Below are 23791 nucleotides of genomic sequence, written 5' to 3'. Positions count from 1 at the left end.
TGTAATGTTGTTCAACTGATTTTATTTCTTTTTCTGTATATCAAAGAAAGCATAATGGAGACCAAACACAAAAAGGCAGGTACAAGTGAGGAGGAAAAAATAAGCTTAATCAAAAATCTAACAATTCAGAACAACACTGCCACTATTATTGTTCAATATTCATAGGAATACCAGAGCAGAGAGGTGGCATTTAAAACAATTATGGATCATAATAATCAAAACAGTGATGAGTAGTAATGATAAATTGTATAAGTAGTAGTACAGTTATAACAATAGTGATAATCAAAGTGACAATGAAACGTAAGAGAATAAAAAGCAGATCTCCATAAAAACCTATCTAGTTTGGACAGTGCAACACCGTGTCTGTGTGTGTGTGCGTGTGTGTAATCCCAGTCTTGAGGTTCAAGCACTCCAGTCCTTTGCTTTACACACAAGATACAGTTTCCAACAGGAGTACAAATTATAACTCATGAACGGACATTGTCACCCTCCTTGTTTCGAAAACCACACCAAGTGACTTTTCACGTTGCGTTAATGGCTGTGTTCATTTGAAATGTCTGTAGCTTGTGCAAAAATTGTGGACTAGTGCAAGTGTCAAGCCGTGGGATGTCCTTTACAGTTTGCATTTGCGAACACCTCTCCTGCTCTCTGTCGACCTCAAGATTGCTTTTTGGTTTTTGAATGACAGAAAGCAAAGGGAGGATTACTTTGGAATATCAGTTATTTTAATATATTTCCTTTACAAAAGTTCATGTTTTAGTTTTGCATTTTGTTAAAACTATCAATAGTAACATTAATATACAACTTAAATTGAAGGAAAACATCTTTAGTATGTTAAGTGTCCTTCAACACAGCACCATCTTATTAGCTCTCAGTCAACACATTTAATGTTTCCCAATTTGCTTCCTAGATTTGAGTATTCATTAGTCCCTTACAGATACTAGTAATACCCAACTTTCTCCCTTGTCTTGGTTTCCAGATATTAGATCTCATTTCACAGCACATACATTACCAGAATTAGTAACTCTGTTTCAAAACTCAACAAAACAGGGAAGGGGGGGAGACAGGAAACAGCCCATTTTAAGCCCTAGTCTCTCGATATTTCTAGAGTTTTGGCTTTTTGACCTAAATAAAAAAATCAGTTACACCAGTTTTTAATTGCTTCTATTGTCATTGGTATAAATATTGAAGTAAATAAAATGAGTACTTAACTTTCCTGTCTTATCCACAGTATTCATGGCAGAGAAAACCGTAAAATTTACGAAATCGGTCTAAGCCTCCGTGCTAGATGTGGATGAAATTAATTCACAAACATTTTATGAGGATCACCTGGGCTTGTATTTATATACCTGGTGGTGTTTCCTCTTAAGGCTGTCATATTTCTAACACACCTACAGTAGGTGAAAACATTTATTTTTCCAGACAGGTTTGAAGAGCTGCATTCCAAAATGAGATATACACCATTTGGGGAAGAAAGTGAAATCCACAGGATCAAAAGAGATTTGTCGCAAAAGCAAGTTTGTTGGTAATTAACATCCTTGGCCATAAGAATGCTGACAACTTGATAGGCAGGATTTGCTATGTTCTAGGAACAAAATACGACATTCAGAGTTTTTTTTTTTTTTTCCCCAAAAAAATAGATGTAAAAGCAATTTGGAACAGAGCTCTTCTTCATTTAAATCCCCAGGTCTGCTTCTTGCACAATATTATGCTAACACCTAAAGCATGTTTCATTAGACTAGCAAAAAAATCAATTTATTTCACACGATTTATATTAAGGCATCCAACATGCATGGATGTATCTTTCCATAAAAAGACACTTGCATTAGAATGCTTAAAAACATTTTCAAACAATGTAAAATGTGTCAAAGTGCGGTATGCCAAGATTCTACTTTCCTCAGACTCTCTTTTTGCCCTGTCTATTTGGATTGTCATGAAAACTATGAACATGTACATGGGGACAATTCAACAGCCCTATTATCTCTTAAGTACCTCTTTTATATCCCAAATGAGTAGACACAACACTCTTCAGATCACACTCTGTAGCAAATAAAAAGGTGACAGTCAATACCAGTTCTTTCTCTCCCAATGGTTCAGTCCGTTCATTTTATATCCAAGCAATCTTTGCCCTAGAAGTGAAAGTAAGCATAAGAAAAACAATTCCACAGGAGCAAAGTGGGAGTTATTAATGTGAGTATTTCATGTTATCATCCCAAAAAGTGTTTCTAGGCCCACTGTCAAATGGCCACTTCCAAAGAAGAAACGCTTTTGCATTAGTCACTAGGGTAGGACAGTTCAAGCATGGCAAGTTGAGTGCCTTTACAAATTATAGGAAGGTCAATGAAGTAAGGTAATATATAACCACAGGGTTAGGACCAAAAAGTTTGGGTGAAGTGTGTGAGGATTGAGGGAAACTTGAGTTGTGTTCATCACTTATCAGACAGCAACTGATTAAGTAAGAAGCAGCCTGGAAATAGTTTGCTGTTGGATTCTAGGTGAACTCTACAGATTAACGGATATCGAGTCAGTGAAGGTTGAGCAAAGGATGCAGGGAGAGCCAACTTCAAAAACTAAAGAATATTAGCTTTTGAGGATTAGTGCTCAAATTTGTTTATTAAAATCTGAGGAGCCCAAATGGGTCCAAGAATAGTCAGTGTGCAGACCAATCCTGATCTGAGTCTTTAACTGTTGCTGGTGGCCGTTGGTGGAGGCGACTCAATAACCATCTCCCCTCCAGAACCAGCACCAGAGCTGGTTACTTGAGTGGAATGAGAGACCTGCGAGCTTGGCACAGCGCTGCCAGGTCCCCCATTTCCGGTTCCGTTCTTGTTGACGAGCGTCGTCGGCTGGCCAAAGTTAGTGGTTCTCAGGGTTGCCAGATGACGTGGAGAGAAGACATGGGCCCTTGCTGCAGCCCGGGATTCAAAGGAGATGTTGCAGGCATCACAGCGGCCCGTCAGGGTCTCCTTTGGCACAGACTGGCCGGCCATTGGGGAAGCTGGAGGATCAGTAACTGTCAGCTGAACTGGTTTGGGCAGGATGGGACGATTGGCTTTGAGAGCGTTGTACTGCAGGTAGCTTCCTGAGCTCATGTCCACTTTCCCACCTGACAGAGGCGACTGAGAATGGGGAGGTGGAGTGGATAGACAGGACCAGAGGAGGAGAGGGAATACGTTTAATGTCATATCTGTTAAAGTCTGATTTTTATTTTTACCTGTAGACTAATCCAGTCGATTTAAGCCCTCTACATAAATCCTATAAAACACATTTTACCAAGTCTACTTTTGACTTGCATTATACTTTTACAACTAAGACAGCAAAATATGCGTTCTCTGGCAGTATTTCAAGTACTCAAAAGTAAGCGAAAGCAATACACTAATCAATACAAACTTTATTTGTAGTACTACAAAGACACTATGTTTAAAAATGCTGTATGTTGACTGCAACTACAGTATCTTCAAGTATCTTTTTTTTGCTGTCTGAAAATAAAAACAGTAGGGGACTATAGCTGAAATCAATATCACATCATTAATGAAAATATTTGTTAGAGATTGACACCACAATATGGCAAATGCAAAAATCACCAAATCAAATTAATGTTTAATCCAATGCACTACTGTATGTTCCAATGCTATACACTGCATCATCCAAAACATTTTAAATGTGTAAAACAAAAATGTAAGAAACCCAATAAGTTCACCACGATGATTCCACTGAAAGTTAATTTAGGGATGTGCAATAATTCAACAATGTATTAGAGGGGGAAAGCCACAATGTGATACCTATAAAATAAGGTTCATAGTCTGTGTCTTGTATCTTGCTGTGAATTTTATTATTCTTTCTAACAATTTTTATTTAGTTACCAAATATTTAAATACCAGAATGTGAGTCTACTTGCCAACTTACCATTTTCTCTTGCTGCAGCCTCCAGCGCTTCTCCTTGGCTCTGGTGTTTTGGAACCAGATCTGCACCACCTTGAGTGGCAGGTTGAGCTCAGTGCCGATGGCCTCACACTCCATGGCATTAGGGTGGGCACAGGTCTCATAACAGGATTGCAGAATGGACAGTTGTAGGCAGGACAAGTGTGTGCGTGGCCTGCGGCTGGATGAATGGGTCAGAAAGCTGCTTTCTGTTGGACTTGATTTAGCTACAACCGGGGTAGATGGGCTGGCCACTTTGGCAGAACTAGGGGTATTCGGGCTGACTGGTGCAATACTGGGGGTGGGAGGAGGGGGGATGGTACGAGGAGTCGTGTGTGTGGGAAGAGCCAGTTGTTCTCTTGATAGGGTGTTGATCTTAATAGGGACTTTAGGGGTCCAGTAGTTAAGCCCATTCTGTTTTTGTGACACCACTGTTGTGGCAGGAGGCCTGTTGTTGATGGGTGTTGAGGGCAGCTTGGGCACCATGCGGTTAGTGGTCCATGGTCCCGGACCCATCTCATTCTCATGGTCTTTCTCTTCATCAGTCTTTTCCTCCTCGCTCTCGTCGTCTAGCTTTCGCTTCTGGGACGGTCGTGGGGCAATGGGGATGGGATCCTTGGGTGGTGGTAAAAGGACAGGGGGGTTGACTTTGGGTGCAACTTTGACCATAGTGACATTGCTGGTGGTTTCGAGCTTGGTCTTTGGCACTGCAGAGGCACTGCTGCTCACAGGAGAGACTGTGGTAGAGGAAACAAACTCCTTAGGCTTGATAGGAACTGGGGTTATTTTTTTCACCACAGCTGGTTTTCCCAGCTCCTTTACAGGCTCTCGCTCTGTCTTCATGAGGGTGCGCACAATTGGAGTAGTTGTGATGCATCCAGTATTGTTTCCAGCAGGCTTGTTGGAAAATATTGGTTTGGAAAGAGGCCAGGTAAATTTGATGAGGGGTTTGCCAACTGCTGCCAGGGTCCCGTCACTGATGAATCGGACTTCACCCTTGCGTTCCCTTGCCCTCATGTTCTGGAACCAAATCTGAACAACCTTCTTTGGAAGGTGAACCCATTCTGAAATCTGTTCAAACTCATGTTTCCCAGGGTTTGGGTCTTTGAAATAGCAGCCATACAGTATATCAAGTTGTTCAGCTTGAATGATGGTCCTTGAACGCCGCATATCCCGATACCTTTTTCCTTTGGACTTCCTCTGCTGCTGCTCCTGCTCTCTCTCCTTCTCTTTCTCCTTTTCTCGCTCCCTTTCTAATAGTGTGGCATTTGCCCTCATGTAAATACTAGACTTTGTCAAGTTATTGCAGTTGACCAGACTCGTACTGGTATTGGAAGAGGACATGGCAGTAACAGATTCAGGTTTAACCTGGACAACAACCAGACCTTTGGATGTGGGCCTTAGGCCAAGCCCATCCAGCAACTGTCCCTTCTGTGCTGCAATTTTATCAGCAAGAGATGATGAGGAAGAAGCAGATTTTGAATTGTTTTTCCCCATGCTGAGATCCAGAGCAGACTCACAGTCACCACCATTGGACAAGTAGTGAGAAGTTTGGTTGTGGGAAGAGAGAGACTGTGAGAGAAGAGAGCTGGAGAAGCGTGTGATGGTTGGTGGGTTAGGAAAGACAGGTACTTTGCTCCCATCTCCAACCAGTGATGGAGTAAGAGAGAGGACATAGGGGCTAAGGAATTGAGTAGAAAAGGAAGCGAGAGACAGAGGAAGTGTGTGGAGAGCACCACTTGGAATCTGGTCCATGGAGTGGGACTGTGAACTTGGAGGATCCCCTTGGGCCTCCAACTCAAGATCCACATCTGGGTCTTGTCTCTCCTTCTTCACTTCCACCTCATCACACTCAAACTCCCCCTTTCTCTTTTTTCTCTTGGACCTCTGACCCCCTCCTCCCTCCTCATCTTCATACTCATCCTCCGCATCGGAGAGAAACACAGTTGTGGAGCGCAAGACCTTTCCTCCAACTGACCCCTTGTCACCATGGACCTCCCGCTGTGTTTCATCTTTAGCAGGGCTCTCAGGACCTTCCCTCAAAGACTCATTCTGACTTTCCTCATCTGACACAATGACAGAGGTGTAGACCTCATTTTCTGAGTCAGAGGTCAGACAGGAATCTCCCTGACCCTCCCTTCCAAAATCTCTCTGTCTGCGTTTCCCTCTTGTACTAGACAGATCGATTGCTTGACTACCTGAAGCTTCAGCGTCATCTTCACCTTCTGCTATAATCAGTGAGCTTTCTTCATCATCAAAGTCATTGTCAGAACTTTGAGCATTTCTTGTGAATCCTGCCACGCCTTGCAGGTGTTGCAACTCTGTTGCCCTCTGTCTTTGTTTGGCATGTCGGGCCTGCCTCAGCCACCTACGCACCTCTTCCTCAGAAAGTCCTACCTCTCTGCCAAGCGCCTCACAGTCCTCACGGGGAGGACTTGCAGCATCAGCCTCACTTCGTGACTCGAAGAACGCCCAAAGAACCTCTGACTGAAACTCCGACAGCACTGGAAGGTCTGGATAAATGGATGCCATTGTATTACAATGGGGCCGAGTTTGATTGTTTGTTAAGGCATTTGTACTCGGGCTGGATTTTGGGGTGCCAAGAGAACCACATGGGCTAGTGCCAGATTGTGATTTTTGAGGAGTAGAATCAGGGCTAAGTGTAAGGTTTAAATTTAAAGGACTGAGGCTTGAGTTGCTGGGCATAGATGCAGAAGGCGAGAGGTTGTTATTTTGGAGGTTCTTCTCTGGGCCCGCTGGGGAGAGAGTCAGGCTAACTGCTTTATCACCTTCCAGGTCCATCTGATTAGACGAGCTGTCTCCATCTGTTGTGCCATCTCTATGTGCCTTTCCATTGTCTTCATTACTCTCACTCTTCACTTTGCTTTCTATATTAAGACCTTGTGCAAATTCTCTACTGTCCTCTTCCTCAACTTTCTCAGTTTTAATGTTCACTGTAGTCCACTTAACCTTGTCCTTGACCTGATCTGAGACCTTCTCTTCAACTGCCCCATCGCTGTCCTGCTTCTCTTGTTCTCTCTCACTGTTTATACTCTGTTTTTGCTCTTCCACACAGGGCTGTATGTTTGTTGGAATTCCTGCAGAGGGCCACTGGTTCTGTAAGCTGTTAAGTCTTTGGGTTAGGAGGGCTTGCTGGGCTGTGCTGAGACCTACGAATGGCACACACTGGGTAAGGAGCTGGCCTTGCTGGTTTTCTGGGTGCTGCTGGGTTTGGGCTTGGAGCCCATTCAAGATCAAGGGCATGACCATCTGAGGCTGAGGCACAAGCTGAGGTGCGGCGGCACCAGGAGCAGCACCAGCTGCAAACAAGGAGGGGAGGAGGGAGTGTGAGAGTGTGTTGGGACTAGATGTAAGGAGGGTGAGAAAGGCTGAAACTGCCTGAGCTGAGGCCACAGGGGAGGTGAGGAGGGAGGGAGCGACTTGTGTTGTTTGGATCTGCTCTCCATCTTTTGTAGTAGTCACCATCAAAGTTCCAGGAGCTGCACAGTTGGTGGTGGTAACTAACTGGCTGGTTCCATTTCCAGATGTGCTCACTATAGTGTTTGAAGCACTGGTGACACTGCCTCCCAAACCACCAGTGGCCACTGCACTGTTTGCAGCATTTGCAACAATGCCAGCATTTCTGCTGCGGGTCTGGTGCAAGACGGATTTCATATGGCTCTCAAGGGTGATGGCATGATTGTAAGAGACTCGACAAATAGCACACTGGTAGGGTTTGTTTGATATATATGGCCGAGACAGGACAGGTACTGAAGGAGTTTGGGGATCACTTTCCCCACCTTGTTTTGCAGAGCCTGTTGTCATCCTCTGAATGTGGGATGCAGAGTTGTAATGAACGCTCAAGGCAGTTCTGCTGGGAAAGGTTTCCAGGCAAGCATTGCATTTGAACGACCGGGTGTTATTTGCAGCTGGCACACCATTTTTACCAACTGACTTTTCACTAGCGTCTGGGATTTCTGTATTTTCAGCTGTATTTTGCTGTTTGGCTCCTGTGAGTTGATTTCCCTCCTCTTCTGGCTGTGGCTCAGCTTCACCTCCCTCCTGTTCCTTTATTCTCTCTTCCTCCATCTCTTTGTCTCCGAGCGTCTGGGTAGCGTCTGAACTCTCACTAGATTGGCAGGGGTCTGAACTGACGTCTTCAGCGGGCTTCAGTTGTGACAATACAGCATCTGAAAAAACAGATATACATTCAACATTTATGTTACGGTAAATGGGGTACTTGTCAACAGTGATACACATTTGCATACTGAATTTTGTACCAGTGCCCATATCAACCTTTTTGCCCATCTGCACCCTCCCAACCTGTATTAGGGCAATTTTCCACTGCCAAAGTATTATTCCTTTATGGAGTTTTAAAATATGCTTAACACCATGTCATTGCCTAAAAAAAAAAAAATCCACATTATAATATAAATTCATTCTTAACGTATTTCAGGCTTATCTAACTAAAAGCAAATAAGTAATTATACATCAAATCAATGTTACAAGAAGAACAATGAAAGGCATGTACAGTATGTTATTAGTTTTCAATTTGGTGATTTTCTATCTTTTATCACTTGAATAATAACAAGTGGATGAAAAGAACAGTCTTTTTCACACTGACCTGAAGACTTTAGAGCACCTTTGTCCTCTTTCGCTCCACTGGCACTCTGTTTTAGAACAGCCTGTTAAAAGAAAGTCAATGGAGAGAGAAGTCAGCAAAATTCCCAGAGAAAACTTAACTCTGCAACAGCGCCTTTCAGATGAACTGAATGCTATGTAGCTTTTGACAACATTTGGGCGTGACTCATTGATGTGTGGTTATATTACACATAGCAAGCCTAGCTAGCCTCTAATTTGCAAATTACCCTAAAGGCACAAATGTAGCTGTATTTCATCAGTTTACCCACCAATAAAATTCCCTCTGTTTCTTTACACTTTACATAGTAAATTGTTATAGACCTACTACAAATAGTGTGTTCAGTTAAGTGCTTACTCTCTTAATTGATAACTACTCAGTAAATACTTTCAGACTGGTTAATCCAAACAATGAAATATTCAAACTCATATCAATATAATGAACACCAAAGTGCAAACTGTTAAAAGTAGAAACAACCATCCACCAGAGTCCAATTTACAGCTCAAACAACAAACTACCAAGAAATAAATCCAGAATGCAGAAATAAGTTATGTGTATATTTTCTCTAGTTGTTCAAATATGTCATACAATATTTATTTTGTTATGCTGAGGATCTGTGGAATAAGAATAAGAATTTTATTAAAGATTATTAGGGGTGGGCGATATGGCAAAAATATTATATCATGATTTCTTCAAGCACGATCATGATCCATGATCTTATCACGATTCTTTTTTATGTTGGTGGTGGACTATTTCGCATGCTATTGAACAGTAATCAAGATTCAAAGAACTTTTTCTATCACATGATAAAAATTTGTCTTAGTTTAGGGGCTCACAAACAACATAAAAACATACACCCATGAAAGACCCACATAAAACTACTTTAAAACACAAACAATTCCATAAATAAATTAGAGTAGGTGTGCAAAGCTGCATTAAAAAGTAATTACAGTCTATTTGGCCTTGTTTAAAATGGATATTGCAGTGAGAAACCAAACTAACAGTACAACCAAACTAATTTCACAGCTGAAAAGCAAACAGACAATATTGTGTAGAAGCGTTAGTGTGTTGTCCCGAATAACTAGCAGGATGTGCACCATTAAAAAAAGGCACCAGCACAGTACACCTGAGCTGACATCACGCTAGCTTGCAGCATGACAGAAGTTAGTGCTACTGGTTAGCAGGCGAGCTAATCGCTAAACAGTGGCATTTACCTGCAGCCCAGCTGTCAGTTTAACTTGATGTGCAGTAGGTTAGCCTCCTAGCAGGACATTGAAACTGCTGTAGATTTCACAAACACGCTAGCAAGCATCAAATCTGTGAGCTAACTGGTGAGCTGGCAACATGACAATGCTCAGCATTTATCATTAGAAAAAAAACAAAACAAACAAACAAAAAAAACAGTTTGGGCTCCTGATGTGAACCGTGCAGATAGTTTGCTCTGCTGTGAGCTCATTTTTGCCCTGAAATCCTTGTCGCTGGAGGTCATTTTCTCTATTAGATTTGAGGTATGGCACAAGGCGCTTGCCATGTTGGTGCTGTTACCCGTTAGCCTCCTGCTAGCAGACATCACAGAGCTGAACTGATACAATGTGCACTGAAGCACAATACTAATGATCTGTCTGTAAAGGCAAATCGTGGAGATATTTTAATCGTTCACACTCTAATATCATACTGCACACTCCTAGGTTCAGCTGAATAACAGTTAAATAACTACATGAGTCACTACATGAGTCACTACGTGTTATTACCTCGTTATAACATGAAGGAATGTAGAAGAATATTAACTTTTACCAAGTTGTTGTTTTGCTAATAGAACTTCCCAGTGTACAGCAGCCCAGCAGTAAATACTGATTTGGTGAAATGTGTTTGTTTAAAGTTTTAAGACATGAAATGTTGCTCCAAGCCTACCTGTGGCTACTTTTCCTCTTTGCTGAAGCAGTTTACCTCCATTTTATCATCTGTTATCATGTTTTTTTTTTACTTCTCTACTTGCCACATCACATCATTTTGCAGTATTTGTTACCAATACCCCAGTAGGTCAGGCATCAACTCTCAAGCCTTTTGCAACTTTACTGCTTCAAAAATGGAGGGCAATAAAGTTGAGTCAGCATCTCAGAGAGTCTAATGCAATAAATAAATAAACAAACTTAATAAACTACACCAAACTAGTATTTACCTCAGGGCTAAAGCTTTGCGTTATAGGGTGTTATTCTGCCCAAACGCTGTATATCAGCCAGCAACAAGTGGGCTAATCAGATATGATGCACATAATTTATGTATCAAAGTAAACAGGTTTTACCCTTCAGGGAGTAGAACCAGTGTGGAGGAATAAAAAACCCCATGTGAACACAGACACAGATTACAACCCTGACAATCTTATGATATGTTTTGTCTATATTGCACAGCCATACTTACAATGTCCAGCAGTCTGTCGACACAAGTTGGAAGTACGCTGTGTTGCTCAGTGAGATGTAGAGACAGGGAGGATCTGTCTGGTTGCCCTTTTTGGCACAGGGGGCACAGCCACTCTGCTGCTCCATTGCTTTCACTGCTCACCTTCTCTCCAGACTCCTCCTAAAAGAAAAAAAAAAAGGCTGTTAGAGAATCCTACTCACTAACAACATTTCTGGTGCTGTTTATATTTATCGTAAATGCTGTAAAAAGAATTTCACAGACAGGAGAAAGGGGGAAAAAAATAACATTTTTGGGAAGGAATGCAATATGAGATAAAGAGGTGAGCTACAATCCACTGAGATAAAATTATATAATTAGTTATTGTTTATGCATCTTACAGTAGACCTGTATCCATCATGCAGTGTTGTGTTTAACAATCTGAACTCACAATCACAAGCCAAATATATGCCCACTACAATAGGCAGGTCACATCCTTTAACGGTAAAACTGACCCTAGATCTGTATCACCTTCTTACAGGTCTTTGAAGTTGCATTTCTGACTTCTTTTTCAACATTATCCATGTTTTGTAGGGAGGTTCACAACTATTTTGCCTGCAATGGCTGTACCAAATTGCACAATGATGCAATTATTTAAATGGCACCTTTGAAATGTAAAAGGAAGTAGTCACCTAATGCTTTCAAGCAGGTTCTATATGGCACTGTTGTAAACTCCAAATGGGTTCTTCCAGATAAAAGATTATTTCTTACCTCTTTGCAACCCATTTAGCTTTCAACAACCTGCCCTGATATTACATGTGAAGATACCATATATTAAAATGCAGAATATTCAAGAGTAACACTCCAAAAAAAAAAAAAAAAAAAAAAAACAACAAAAAAAACAACAATGCAAATCATAACATGTGCTGCCTAACAATCTACGAGTATACTGTTTCTAGAGCTACTAATTCCCCCCAGTTTTGACCAACGCAAAAAACATGTGGCTAATGTATTAAATATGATCTGTGGTCATACTGCATTAGCTCGACACATATGATGAAATAACTGTTATTCCCATGCAGTTTTAAGGAAGTCCAATCAGACCATTAGTTTAGATTTTAGCACACAGCTTCGATGTATTTTTCTTGAAGCATTCATGATTCATGAGGCAACCAAGACAGCAAATACATGCCCATGAGGAGAAATACCTACACAGCTCCAGTCCTCACTTCCTCGTCATGCCAATTAGCAAGCTAGCGGGGTTATATGACCAGATAATGTTTCGACAACAAGTCTATATCTGCAGAGTATATCGTGTTTAAAAGCTGCTCACCACGAGGTTCATAATTAAACCCCAAGATATAACTAGACTGACGTATCTCTGCTTATAGTTGGCTAATTAATGAGCAGTCTAATTAGCTATGCCGACCAGAGATGAATCAATTAGCTCGCAAGCTAGGTTGAGGAGCCCCCCTGTACCGTCGCATTACAGTGGTGTCTCTGGAAATGCTGGTTAGCTGTTAGTTTACTGGAAATAATTCAGCAGAGATAACCAGACACTTCTCCGAAACTGCAAAAGACAGAGTAGTCGGACGGTTAAGGCTGGACGGTCGTTACATTAACAAACCAAAAAGGGGGTAAAGCCATTAACAGTCGTGTCACTTTGCTAGCTAGCCTGTTAGCAAGCAGAGATAATTAACCGCTCCTCAAACTGTCTCCAACTGGCTAGTCTCCGTTCCCCTACAAACTCTGCCTGCTCCAGGTGGGAACTGCAGCTTCAAAACACCGACTGAGTTCACCCAGGAGAGAAAATACACTCCCTAGGCTTCAGATCAAAAGACCTCGGCCTCGAGTTGTTTCCTTACCCCTGTGATTGTGGGCTGCCAATCGGGCATCTAGTGTTGCACCGCCCGCCGCCTGCTGCTCAACAGCGCAAATTGAGGCCTAGCCGGAGTAAAGCCATTTAATTAATGAACGTGGGCTCCGTTTACAGATGTGTTGGAAAACACTCGCACCCCTCCTCCTCCTTCTCCTCCCTCGCCGCCCAGCAGACCCCGTTTTGACGCGTCCTAGCGCTCAAATCCATACCTTTAACACTTACGGTGCAACACATGGCCATTTAAACTCTCATTTTTAACTGCTTCACGCCGTAATTGGCGAAAGAATTAAGCGCAAAAGCGGCGAGTACGTGCGCCGCGGTCGCCTCGACGATGGGGGGTGGTGTGTGAGGTAAAGGAGAGCAGGCGAAAGAGAGACGAGAGGCAGGAAAAAAGTTTGGGATTTAATGCTGGATTTCTATAAGGGATCGGATTAGTATGGGGCACAATCCGTCGTTTTGCTCGATCCTCTATCAGTCGCAGGCCACTCTCCTCTCCCCCCCCACCACGCTCAAATCAGCACAATTAATTCGCGACTGTCGTTTAATTAAGTTCGGAGCAATTAGCTAATGCGTTTTTTACCTGCATGGTCGCCGCTCCAGCACGCACACACACACACGCTTCCTCTGTGGCTCCTCAGAAGTGAAAAGTTTTCTTGCCTGCCCTCCCTCTCCCTCTCTCTCCCTCTCTCTCTCTCCGGTTCTCCCCCTCCCTTCATTCGCCCTATCCCTCTCTCCTTCCCCTCTTCCCTCTAGTAAACAGACCACAGCTCCCCCCAAGGCTGATTGCTGACATTCAGAAGGGACAGACACGGCTATCAAATCCCTTATGTAACCCCGCAGATATTAGAGATTATTAATGTCTGCTGGAGCGCCGATTACTTATTGAGCAATATAGATAAGACAAGAGATAAATGCTTCATAGATCATTTTCTTTAAAAGAAAAAGAAAAAAAGTATGTCGATGATTAGATTGATCGGAATCCTTCCTAATAGCCAAATCCTTCCTCATTCTTACATTAAAGGTGAATAAATAAACGAGTCCCCATTCTGCCAACTTGGATCGAGTGTGACGAGTTAATTAATGATGAATAATAGAGATGTGACCGCAAGAGGCTTCACTCAGCACCATCCGCCTGATTTATATGTCCTGTTCTCAATCAAATGATAGGTGTGGCGCACATCAACAGTCGAGTATGTGGAATAAATATTTATGCAGCAGAGGGGGGGATTAAAAACTGCACCATCTGTATGCCCCTGCGTTACTGGGACAGGATGTGATGTCCCTGAATACCCTAATAGGTGTCTTTAATTGCGCCTGTGCAAAATGAACTTTGCTGACGTGTAGGAGCTGCTCGGATTGCTCTGCCGCTCAATCTTTCATGCCGATTTGTCTGGATTTAAGGACGTGACTTTGGAAGGTGTGTGAGGGTGCGGTTTTATACGTGCATGGTGTGTTTTAAACGCTCTGCGCTTCATTTTGGTGTTTTTCCAATTGTAGTTCATGCATGATCTGCAGCAGCAGCAGTTTCACTGAATGACTCGACTCTTTGACCGTTAACAGTAAGACAGGTGCGACAGCAGCAGCAACTAACGTTACTGTACTGTAATATAGTTAAATACAGTAATAACAATCCATCAGCATTGACAGACTGTTTATAAAAAATAACAATAAAAACCAAGCACCACAAGATCAAAACTTAACCCGGAGAAGATACAGGCTAAGTTAAATGCAATATGGTGGAGGAAGTATTTTGATATTTTACTTTGGTAAAAGTGTTTAAAAAGGTAAAAGTATTCTGAGCATAATGTACTTAAGCATCAAAGGTAAAAATGTTTCATTTGATACATTAGATTTTATAAGATATATTCACCTACAAAGTAACTGAAGCTGTTAAATGTTCTAATTGTTCTAATTCACTCTAAATTGTTATGTAGAAAACTACAAAGCACAAAGTTGAAGTGCTCAAGTAAAATACAGTAACTTAAAACTGTGCAAAAGTATAGAGCTGCTTGGGTATTGTACTTTAGTTAATTTCTATCATTAGGTAAAAATAAAATAGATATCTAGAATAGACACAGTCTAGAAAAAAAGAAACATTTTAAGTAATAATTAGTAATAATAAGTAATATTAAAATAATATAAGGGATTGAAAATACAGCTATTAAAAAACAATTATTGCAGTAAAAATGAACCACATCAAATCCTAGATGGTTTAAATATATGTTGAGGCAGTTTGTAATTTTGGAAAGTGCTGAATAAATGTGGAAAAAAAATCATTATATGGCTAAAAATTACATCAGCTGATTAGGTTACTTACCATAATTATTTCTATCAGTCTTAAAGTAGGTTGTAGGTGAATCACAGTGTATTTGTAGTCATTAAGTATTGATGGTGTTGATCTGACTGTGTCATTTCAGATGAGTGTGGAAGTGGAGAGAAAGTTTTTATGCAGCGCTGACACTCTGAAAACACTGGAGGAGATGGGGGGTACGTGTTCATTCTGTCTCTATTTACGCATGGGTAAATTTAGAATTGAAGCATTTAGCTGATGCTGTGATCCACGCTGACTTACAAATGGTCACTGAAACGCTTTTCAAACATTTAATGACACTAACTGCTCTGTAACTGTGGTGACACTGGCCATCTGTCTCTTGTTAATAATGACGCTTAATTATTTTTATCAGCCTCATTAGGATATCTGAGCTGAAAGTCATTTTTATGTGAAAGTTGCTCTTTTTATCATCTTTCTCTCTTCCTCCCACTTCTTATTCTCAGCAGTGTGTGATGGTCAACGGCAGTTTCATGACCAGTACTTTGACACGCCAGTGTTTGACCTCACTTTGAAAGACATGTGGCTGCGTAAACGTAAAGGATGCTGGGAGCTCAAGTGCCCGACAACAACAGTCAACAGAACAGAGGAGACAAGTGGGGAACAATCTAAAGCGGCTGCGCTGTGTACCCGCTACAAGGAGATAACCAATCTGCCCGATATTCAGCAGAGAGTGAAAGAGGTCATCAAAGAGGACACGGACAGTGAAACAGCAGAGAAAATCTCATCACAGGAGGATGAGTCTTGGCTGAGTAAAATGAATCTGGTCTGCTTTGCAGAGTTTACAACAGTGCGGCGGTCATTCACTTTAGAGGAGGAGGGGGTGCAGATAGATCTAGACCAAGCTGACTTTGGCTACCATGTGGGAGAGATAGAGGTCCTCGTACCAGAGGGAGGAGATGAGCAGTCTGCCCTGGAGAAGATTGAAAGAACAGCTCAGAAGCTGGGTGAGCTTTAATACATTCAATATCATGTTTTCTATTCATCAAGTAGGATATCAGTTGGCAGTTCTGTGACCTGCTTTTTTACTTCTTCTTCACAGGTCTGACTGGACATCAACGAGTTGAGGGAAAAATGAATATTTACCTTAAAAGAAATCGCCCAGAGCACTATGAAAAACTACTGAGTGAACATGTTTTGTAAAAGATACAATACTCTATCTGTGACAGATTAATGGTTTTTGACATGTACATAATCATATCTGTAAAACTGCGGTATTATTTATTACAAAAGCTTAATTAATTTTATTGAAAGAAAACAATTGTGTGCAATTTTAAAGAGTCTTAATGCTGAACAGAGATAAATGTTTAACTGTCCTCACTTGTGGATCGTGTGATCTGTAGATGTCCTTACCACACTAATAGTAAGGCTGCACAACAGAGATCAACTTGGAAATACTGTAGTTTTTCCACTGAATCAGAAAAGCCCTGTAATAGTGTTACAGGGCTAGTTTATATTTATTGAATTACCACTAGAGCAACAAGTTACAGCAGTTTTTTGGCTGTATTGTTTTGGGTTTTTTTCCCCCAAAAGTAGGCTAAAGAATTATCACATCTTAGAAAATGCAAAATCTTATGATATCAAGATGACTTTGAGGGGTAAGTAAGACTTTATGCATGTGCACAACTCAAACTGAGCCTGAATCACAAGACATTTGAGTTTGAAACGTAACGTTTTTCATGCTGTTGTAATCTAACTAGACATTTTGTGTTCCTACAGTTATATATTTTTTGGCTGTAACATGGACAGTGTCAGAATAACAATGAATACTCATGCAATGAGTAATGATGAAACCTGGCAGCTTTCTTACATACCATGGCATCTACCTCTGAATAACCTAATCATAAGACTAATTTCCAACGCTTTGGAAGTTGGAAGTTACTTCACCTGTAACATGTTTATATTTTTAGGGCTGCAACTTGCAATTAATTTATTCAATAAATTGTAGTCTATAAAATGTCAGAAAAGGGTAAAGCTATTACTTATCACATGACCAGATAAAGAAAAGCAGCAAATTCTCACATTTGAGAGGCTGACACTGGGGAATGTTCATTGAAAAATGATTGATTATGATAACTTATATATATATATATAAATATATATGAAGTGGCTCTATCCCAGTGTAATCTCTCTCCTATAGAGCAACAACGTTGACAAACTCCTTCACAGCGCCTGCATGCTTATAGCAATTCCATGCATATTTCTAGACAAGACCAAAATTTCACTCACACCCTTAAATACAGCAGTGCAGAACTGCCATTGTTACCAAAAAATTCAAATTATTTCCTTTTTGCTATAACAAGAAATGTGCCGTGTTATCATGACAAGGCATCGAGTTATAATGAGGAAATAATCTTATTAAGTTGGCAAAACTTTTTTACAATAACAATAATTTTCTCATTATAATGAGACAAGTTAAAAGCAGTGTTGCCAGTGGTATACTACAGAAGTAGTAAATTAAATGGTGTCTTTTTTGGCAGCACGCTCTTGTTAAGCAACATACATGAAATTGTAATTATAATGCAGACACTGAAGAATTTAGTCTACTCTGCAACTCACAACAAAAGTTCTCTGTCCTACAGAGCCGCTTTGGTTAACAAAAGTATCAACACAGCCCCTACCATGAGAAAAAATAATTCCTGCAGTATCTTGTTATGTTAAAAATAAAAATAAAGAAAAAAGTCTTCTTTTCATTTAAATGAAAAACTTAATCATGACACTTAACCATAATTATAAAGAGAGCAAGATCTGTGAAATTACAGTGATGGCCCAAGACTAAGGAGATGAACATTACAGAAGTAGCTGTGCCATAAACGTCACTTTGGTTAACCAAAGCAACTTGATTAAAGAAAGTAATTCCTCTTAGTAATTCAGTGGAGTAGACAAAAAGCAATGCGGTGTCTGCTTAATGACTATCCCATGATGTATATTGATTAACAAGAGCAAAACTTCATCGTCTCTAAAAGAAGTGCATTGAAATGCTCACGCTCATCCATTCCTGGACTATTGTGGCGACAACACTACTTGATTCTTCCATGAGAGAGAGAGGGAGAGAGACAGACTTGTAACAAAAGATGAGTTACCACAGTCACGCATTGATCGTCATCTTCAATTTCAGGCTGTGACCAATCAGGCGGAGGAGATGGAGGAGGTCTCTCATAGGTTGAAATCAAACCTCCAACATATTGTTCTGCTAGTGTAGTTTCTTCTGTACCAACGGCAGCACCTGCTGTGAGTAGCTTAATCTGGACACCTGTGATAGACACACACGTTGAACACATTAACTCATTATATTCCACTGAATATTGTGGGATGTTTGTAAGCATATTCAAAAGCAGAGCAAGCATCATTCATTAGAGAGACACACACCCAGCTTTCTCCTGTATATCAGTCTCCGGTCTGACAGCTGGGTCCCCACAGTCCTCGTCCTGATCACAGGAAGATTGCACTGGAGGCCAATTTCATGCACGACCACTGAGTTGCACTGACAGGCCACATCTGCTCTTTGTAAACATAATGCAGCTGCCCCCTTCATTAAAGACAAAGACAAAACAATAATGTAGTTACATTTATAGTAAATATAGATGTTACACTGAAGACATTTTAACCTTTTGTCCTTTTTCACCCACTTTTGCACAGACATAGCATGGCTGTGGAAGCATACTTCAGTGCAGCCTTCACAGAAAACTGTTACTGGCTAACTTGTACAACATGGTTTACTTTGAATTTTAAAAGTATTTTAAAAAAAATAAATAAAAAAAAAGTGAGCAGATCTGTATGCTTGATGTGTATAATGCCAGACCTAAAGGATCTATTATGCAGACAAGGATAAGTGAGCCCAATTTTGTATGTGAGTTTCAGGGTTCAACGCAGCCTTGTTTTTTTTTTTTTTCAACTTTATTGGCAACAAGTTTAAAGAAGAAAAAAGAGGAAACAAAGTGCAGGGAAGTTCAGTTATGACAAAAAAAAAACATTTGGTAGAGGGATTATGCAAGAAACTTTTTAAATTCAATGAAAGCAGAATAATACACAGGAGGAGGGAAAAATAAATACATAAATAAAAGGGTACAAATTAATGACATTAATTAATTAATTAATTAATTAAGTAAGTAAGTAAGTAAGTAAGTAACATTAGTGGATAATTGTATATGTTTCAAATATTGTTTGTGTCTTTGTTGCTTTTCTGTTTTTCAGCTTGACAGGAGAAAAGTAACAGAGCTTAATATCAATTAGAAATTAGGTCAAATTTGTTTTTTTTTCATTGATCCATTTCATTTTATGTATATAGAATTTGCCAAAAGTTATAAACAGTTGTATTAAAAAGTTAACATTTTTGTCTCCTGCGTTATTTTCAAAATAACTTAAAATACCACTATCATAAAGCATGACCATCTGACCTGTTTTTCTAGATAGAGAGTTTTGTGTATCAATCATAAATTCCTATTTTAGAATACATACAATGGAAAAAATAAGTGAAAATTTGTTTCTTTGTTTGGACCATCACTAGAATAATTAATATTCAGTTTAAACCTTTCCAGAACATGATCCATTACATGCTAAACTCTGTGTAAAATTTTAAATGAAACTTCTTTCATTTTAAAATCCATCAGCCTTTTACCAATTTAAGTCACCATAGATAGAAGACCCGGACATTTGGATTTGGGGGAATATTATTCTCTACAAGAGTTTTCTGGATTTGTTTATTACTACATTTTTTATTTAGGAGCACTTCCTTGTTACTGTTTTGTTTTCTTTTTTAAATCTAATTTACACAATGGAACTTACAACAGTAACAAGGCAATGTAAAGTATGCTTGAGGTAGTGGACAGATCATATTACATTTACAAAGAAATAAAAATAAAAAGCAAACATAAGAAAAATTAATTTAAATTAATTACAAATCATATTCATTAGATAAGGCTCTAGCTTTCACAGCTTTAGAGTTTGTGCAGTATTTTAGTGTGTCCAGGTAGGATTTTAAGTAGGAAATGAAGAGTAGGTTGGGAGAAGGTTGGGTTTCTGTTTTGCAAATTTGCTGGCGTGTATATGGAATTTGGCTTACAAAGAAATAAGATTGATAACATACATTTTATTGACAGGCATTTAATCAGCAAAAAAAATTAAATTAAATAAATTTTTTGAGTTTGATTTGAGTATAAAATTTTCTGTTTAAAAAAAATTTAAGGTCATACCAACAAGTCTGACTAAAGGTACAGTCCCCCCCCCAAAAAAAGTTGTCGTTTCATCTGACAGAAAGAGGGTCGATATTTAGCCTATATTTTACAATAACTGAATTAACTGGATAACACATGCGCACCTTTTTTGAAACAAAAAATCCTGGGTAATAGCCATGTTTTTCCAGTCTACACCAATCATGGATGGATTATAAGAGCTCATGTAATACATCCATGATACCAATATACAGATTATTCCAAACAAATACAGCCTTGTTACAGAAGCGTCCTAATCAATACGTATCACGTCACTACCAACGCGCTTGCGTCACAGCCACGTACTACGCGTCTGCTGCAGAAACCGTTCCAAAACATACAGCCACAACCCTCTCCACATCCACAGCTCGCTTCTAAACAGGGACGTGACACAAGCAAGTCATTGCATCAAAAGTATTCTCATTTAAATCACAAGAGACGAACGTTTGATTGCTTATATGTTCGCTAAGCTGTGTAACGAGCGGTTAAACACACAGTATTTAGACTTCACCAGGCAGCTAGCTGCTATTAGCGAACACTTTGGAAAGCCACCCCACCTCAGACAGTGTTGCACGGAGGAAAATATTTGTTTCAAACTTTCGGCCAGTAAAGCATATACTCACATGCTGAAACCATGTTGGGTACCCTGGATAAATGGATGGCACTGCGTCAGCTTTCAGAATCAACTTCTTGGCAAAACCCATCGACCTTTGAAAGAAATTCACGAAACAGTCGTTAGTAAAATGTGAGCCGCAGATGCGGATTCCCACAGGATTTGACGGTCTGCTCAAGCGGTGTCTGTAAATAAAATCCAGCCATTTCTGTTTCAGCACAGGGTTCTTTGGTAAATAGTGAATGGAAGCTCTCGGATCTGGTCTGCATCCCAAAACAGCACAGTCTGTCATATTTACAGTTGTTTCAGAGATTATAACCACCACACCAAAAGCTCCACTCGAACTGCTTTCCCCCAAAGTACCTTTACTGTTTACTGTGTGCTGGAAGTTTCACATTTCCACATTGGTACTTGTGTAATATGCATGTACAGTGTTTGCATTTTCAGTCATGATTGGCTTCAAGCTTTGTGATGTCACAAATATATGCAGTGCCATGTGGACATAACTTATTTCTAGAGGAGCCCCTCCCCCAGCAACAGTATAGGTTTATAAGTATGTGGTGAGCTATATGCTGGTGTTAGGAGCCACCATCCATCAATATTATGCAATTATTGTAATAAACATGTAAAGTGCTGATTTGAAGAATTTTAAATGTGACCTGTAAGTGTTGGCATCCTATCGGATAGAGATGTTTCTGTGTTGTATGATTGGATCTGGTGTCAGATCATTTTACAGAGAACACACAATCAGGTTATAAAGTGTTTCAATCTAAGGTATATGTGTTCTTTCTATGCATGACATGGAATTTCAAAAATACAGAGTGACTACTGTTTTCATAGTTATTTTCAAAGTCCAGGCAATTACATGTTTAGGTAGCAGATTTTTCTTTTTTTTTTGTTTTTTTTTGTTTTTGTTAGTGAATTATTTAATTATATAATCATGGGAGGGTTTTCCACAAGGAAGATCCATGTCAACAAGGCTGGAGTATATCTTCTGTAGGGTCTCAGGGGCAAAAATTAGCTTTTGGGCCCCTATAAATCCCCTGTTTGTCCAGCTCTCTGTGTATTGTTTAAGTAAGCCCTCACCTCCAAATACCCTTTAAGTGCACACTGCAGACAACACATGACAACACTATATGTCACCTTGAAACCCAGTAAATTGCCTCCTCCGGATTTTCTGTATTTCTATTAGACTTTTGTACAAAAATATGCTCAATCAGTTTCTTGCTAGATTATGACTTGAGGCCCCTCTTGTCTTTATCAATCTTGTTGCTGTTAACTTTGCTTTTAACTTACATCCTTTATTCTGAATTATGTAAAACGCGTGAGTACTTTTAATGTCTTCAGTTGTCTTATTGTGTTCATGTTTAAGGTTTTTGTGTTTTTGTGCTGCCCGCTGCAAAAAAGAATTTCCCCTCATGGCACAATAAAGATATGAACTGGACTAAACTACAAGTCAGAGCTTCAGAGTGAGTGGTGCGTAATCCAAAATTTGGAGAGCAAATTTGCAGTTAATGAAATCACTATAAACCAAATGACACGCAGTGAGCGAACCCGTGGCTTATGTCCCTGGGGCCCTGGTAATCCAACCCTGCGTTTCAGAGGAACTGTGGCTGATGAGATTGTTTTATAGGAGCTACATAATGGAATTATATGTCAAGCATGGACGGGTCATGAGATGATGGACCCCTTGCCACAGATGCGTCAGAGGTCCCCTGTCCTACAAGTACAACCCCAGACACACACAATACACAAAAGTGTCATGATGGCCATTTAGTTGCCTGTGTTATTTGATTACAGCCACCCATTATTACAGTGAAGTGTTGTTTTCTCATCATGATAGTGATGTTGATGTGCTGCTGCATACACTGAATGAGGAGCCAAATACTGCTCACATGAGGGTTTAAATGGGCCCTTAAGTATATAAGCTTCCATGGGTCACTGGGCCTGTGCCCTGTAGCCCTGTTTTGTAAGCCATCCATGATGTCAAATGAAACATGTCATTTGGCAGATGCTTTTATCCAAAGTAACATACACATAAGAGTTAACACAAGCAAGCATCTAGTCAGGAGAGAACAAGGTGAGTAAGTGCCATAAAGCTAAGTTCAGGTCTGACAGGAGGTAGGTGCCAAAAGTGCAGTGCATAGTTTTTTGAATTTCTGAATTTATTTTTTATTTTATAAGTCTGTCAGGTGCAGAGGTGTTCGCAAAAGAGCTGGGTCTTTATCTTTTTCTTAAAGATCAAGAGGGACTCCATCACTATCACTCACTATCAAATAATAAGCAGGACAGATTTGTTGAACAAGTGAAAACTTACAGAGCGAAGAAGAGAAAGAGAATAGTTTCTGCTGTGTGTATTTCATTCATGTAGCCTGTCTGTACTATTGTTATTGTTTGTTTTGTGTAAAGGACTTTGTAACATTGCTAATGAGAAGTCCTACACAAATAAACTTTATTACTGTCTTTAAAATAGTTTTATTTCAATTGCACCCTTGTCAACAGAAGCCCTCCAAAAGTTTTCTTCTTGTCCGACAGTTGAATGTTTGAGCTTCACTGTGCAGAATGATGTATGTGCAGAGTTTGACACCAGAGGGACGTTTTCACATTCATTAGCTGAAAGTGGAAAGTTTCTCTGTGCTAAATGAAAATCCAATTTTTGGGGTGGGCGTGCGAGCATGATTTGTGACATCACTTGTCACTCAACTAGTTTGGAATCCAACAATATTCACATTCATCCAATATTCATCTTACACAAGTGTGATGTTGAAACTTGAAGCCTCCAGTGCACAATCACTGAGAATGAACT

The 23791-nt window shown here is 40.1% G+C and overlaps 2 protein-coding genes across 9 annotated transcripts; one reads left to right on the top strand and one right to left on the bottom strand.

Moving 5' to 3' along the window:
* Positions 1–2: 2 nt before the first annotated feature.
* Positions 3–21365, bottom strand: zfhx2 (zinc finger homeobox 2). 5 transcript variants are annotated; one of them, XM_044338913.1, is made up of 7 exons: positions 20996–21365; positions 18532–18691; positions 18246–18415; positions 10979–11137; positions 8546–8606; positions 3907–8111; positions 3–3119 (listed from the first exon to the last, which is right to left on the bottom strand). In XM_044338913.1, exons 1-7 carry the CDS (start codon positions 21275–21277, stop codon positions 2682–2684), a joined length of 5475 nt encoding a protein of 1824 aa, XP_044194848.1. In that variant the 5' UTR covers positions 21278–21365; the 3' UTR covers positions 3–2681. The 5 variants fall into 5 exon arrangements, with proteins under 5 accessions (XP_044194848.1, XP_044194850.1, XP_044194849.1 ...); XM_044338915.1 differs by lacking the exons at positions 18246–18415; positions 18532–18691; positions 20996–21365 and adding an exon at positions 13414–13742; XM_044338914.1 differs by lacking the exons at positions 18246–18415; positions 18532–18691; positions 20996–21365 and adding an exon at positions 12820–13021.
* Positions 14137–16478, top strand: thtpa (thiamine triphosphatase). 4 transcript variants are annotated; one of them, XM_044338920.1, is made up of 4 exons: positions 14137–14250; positions 15251–15320; positions 15612–16109; positions 16205–16478. In XM_044338920.1, exons 2-4 carry the CDS (start codon positions 15251–15253, stop codon positions 16303–16305), a joined length of 669 nt encoding a protein of 222 aa, XP_044194855.1. In that variant the 5' UTR covers positions 14137–14250; the 3' UTR covers positions 16306–16478. The 4 variants fall into 4 exon arrangements, with proteins under 4 accessions (XP_044194855.1, XP_044194853.1, XP_044194856.1 ...); XM_044338918.1 differs by having other exon boundaries at positions 15609–16109; XM_044338921.1 differs by lacking the exon at positions 14137–14250 and adding an exon at positions 14309–14401.
* Positions 21366–23791: the final 2426 nt, after the last annotated feature.

The sequence above is a fragment of the Thunnus albacares genome, chromosome 21, assembly GCF_914725855.1.
Source record: "Thunnus albacares chromosome 21, fThuAlb1.1, whole genome shotgun sequence".
Taxonomy (NCBI): Eukaryota; Metazoa; Chordata; class Actinopteri; order Scombriformes; family Scombridae; genus Thunnus; species Thunnus albacares.
The sequence above is the reverse complement of the archived record's forward strand: the minus strand, read 5'-3'. Positions and strand labels throughout refer to the sequence as shown.